The sequence below is a fragment of the Ananas comosus genome, unplaced genomic scaffold (genome assembly GCF_001540865.1).
Source record: "Ananas comosus cultivar F153 unplaced genomic scaffold, ASM154086v1, whole genome shotgun sequence".
Lineage (NCBI taxonomy): Eukaryota > Viridiplantae > Streptophyta > Magnoliopsida > Poales > Bromeliaceae > Ananas > Ananas comosus.
In genome coordinates this window covers 1-2,637 of record NW_017893132.1, presented here as the reverse complement: position 1 = coordinate 2,637, position 2,637 = coordinate 1, and the positions used below count along the sequence as shown (strand labels likewise).

The window sequence follows — 2,637 nt, the reverse complement described above, 5'->3', positions numbered from 1 at the left end:
AAAAATTCCTGTCAAATAGCACATGGTGTCATTCGTGTCGCAATACATAGGCTCTTTCATGCAGAGACACGGGAAGCTTAATTATCCTTGACGTAGAAACAAATAACTTAAAAAGGATATAGTTGGAGAGTATTATAAGGTCATCAATCTACTTATATTGTATGCTTACACCATGACCCATTCAAATGTAGTACTTGGACAAAGATACGCGCAAAATAAAGAGAAAAGTTAACTTGACTTTGACGTGTTCAATTTACCAATTGATTACTACCTTCTCAAAGACACTTTCGTAGCCTTATATATCCTCTATATATACCCCTCTCCTCTAACCCATAGCACCATAACACACTCAATTACATCTTCTAATTAAATAACTAGCTAAGAAGAGAGTAATAGAAATGGCTTCTCGCGTTCTCCTCTTTGCTCTCCTCGCCCTCGTGCTTTCTCAAGCCATTGCCTCTGATCCTAGTCCTCTCCAAGACTTTTGCGTCGCCGATATGAACTCCCCTGGTACGTGTATATACTTTTTCTCCTGTTTTGCTCTTTCTTTTCTTTTCTAGTGATTTATTTTAGTATGATTACTTAGTGAATTTGTACTGTTTTTGTTTTCTTCTGCAGTGTTTGTGAATGGACTTGTTTGCAAGAATCCGAATTTCACCACGCCCGAAGATTTCTTCTTCAAGGGGCTTGACCAACCCGGTAACACAATGAACAAATTGGGGTTCAATGCGAATCTAGTTAACGCAATGGCACTTCCCGGACTCAACACGCTCGGCATTTCCTTAGCCCGATTGGACTTTGCACCCTATGGTCTCAACCCACCTCACACTCACCCGCGAGCGACGGAGGTCTTCACAGTAGTGGAAGGCACATTCTATGTTGGATTCGTTACATCAAACCCAGATAACAAACTCTTTTCCAAAGTCTTGAACAAGGGCGATGTGTTCGTGTTTCCCGAAGGGCTTATTCACTTCCAGTTCAATGTTGGGAAGACAAGTGGCTTTGGCATTTCAGGTCTCAGTAGTCAGAATCCTGGCCTGATCACTATAGCTAACGCAGTCTTCAAGTCGAACCCCCCCATCTCAGATGACATTCTCGCCAAGGCATTTCAGCTAGATAAGAAGATTGTAGATTGGATCCAAACTCAGCTCTAAATGATCAAGAACAACAATTTATAAACGCATGAAGGAGACTTAATTTCATGCGATTTTATTAGTTACTTGATTGTTCGTACTAATTGATCATCTCAATAAGCAAACATTTGTGTGTTTGTTTGCATGTATCAGCAGCAATAAAAAGAAAGTCGTAATATGTCTTGATTCACATATGTGCATCATTAGTATTTTATGTATGTAATAAAGATTTATTTAATATAGTAATTAATTACTGGATAGTGTTTAATCTATTGGACCTCCTTTACTGCTGTTTTATGGATTTATAAATATTGTATGTGGAGCAAGAGCACTACTACCTAAACATCCAAAATGTAGGTATGAATTTACATCATACGTACACGTTATCAATATTTTACTTTAATATGAAAAACATAAAAACTATCTAATTTTTGGGTGAATGGATGTAAAATTTACATTCATTTTTGGATGTACAAGTAGCATATCTCATGCAAAAAAAGTTACTAACTAAATATCACCATCAGAGTCCTAAGCTTTTCTACTAGATTTATAAAGCTTTAGTACCCATTTAGTTCTAGAATAAAGCGTGGATAACAAAACCGCCAAAAAGAGCATTTTTTAGTCGGGATAAAATATTCTAGTTAATGTCACGCGCCGATTCCACAGCGGAACCCACGGGATGACAACAGACCGCCGAACGGATAGGGTGTTTCTTGTCCAAACGAAGCGTTAACAAATCAGAGTAGTAGCAAAGTAATTCTAATCCCTGAATCATCCACGAAATCATTTCTAGAGTTTATAACTAACATCCAACATGTATTAAAGAACTGTAAATGACAGTAAAACCTACCATACATCACTGTAGATAAAATCGCAACTCTAAAATATAAATATACAAATAAAAGGCCCTGACCTTACCAGTCTTGATGTATAGCACATAATCTAAAAGCTATCTAGCTGGGTGCTCCTATATAGCTCAAAGACACGGGTAGAAGTTGCTATCTATGGTGCGATCCCATTACCTCGATCAACCACTGGCTCAGAATCACTGAAAAGTAATCCACAAGAGAGTGTAAGAACTACTAAATAGCAGTTTTTAGTGGGTACGGTCGGCGACAATCACAGCTTTCCCACCAGATCTACTAGAGGCAAAAAAGTATAGAATAAACTGAAATACTAGACTATACATAAACTAATCTCTAAATCCACATATCGATCATGCCTCTAAACCTATAACTCGAAGTCATAATCAACCCTCTCATAAGTGATATCTATATCAATCCTGCATTTACTAAGGATACTGAAAATTTCTAAAGACTAACCCATGCATCAACTAAAGGCATAATTGAATGAATAACTGAAGATAATATGAATAAATAGTAGCATACTATCACACTTTTAACAGGATCAATATAAACAGTAAAAATAACATGTCACTAGGTGAAACAAGATATAATAATCAATAACTCTTATGCATCAATTAAAATAACCATAATAAATGTAC

The 2,637-nt window shown here is 36.7% G+C and overlaps 1 protein-coding gene across 1 annotated transcript; it reads left to right on the top strand.

The window, feature by feature from the left end:
- The first annotated feature begins 354 nt into the window (after nt 1-354).
- Nucleotides 355-1,323, top strand: LOC109705517 (germin-like protein 8-2). Its single transcript, XM_020226247.1, has 2 exons — nt 355-510; nt 619-1,323. The coding sequence occupies exons 1-2, from the start codon at nt 399-401 to the stop codon at nt 1,152-1,154; spliced, it is 648 nt and encodes a 215-aa protein (XP_020081836.1). The 5' UTR covers nt 355-398; the 3' UTR covers nt 1,155-1,323.
- Nucleotides 1,324-2,637: the final 1,314 nt, after the last annotated feature.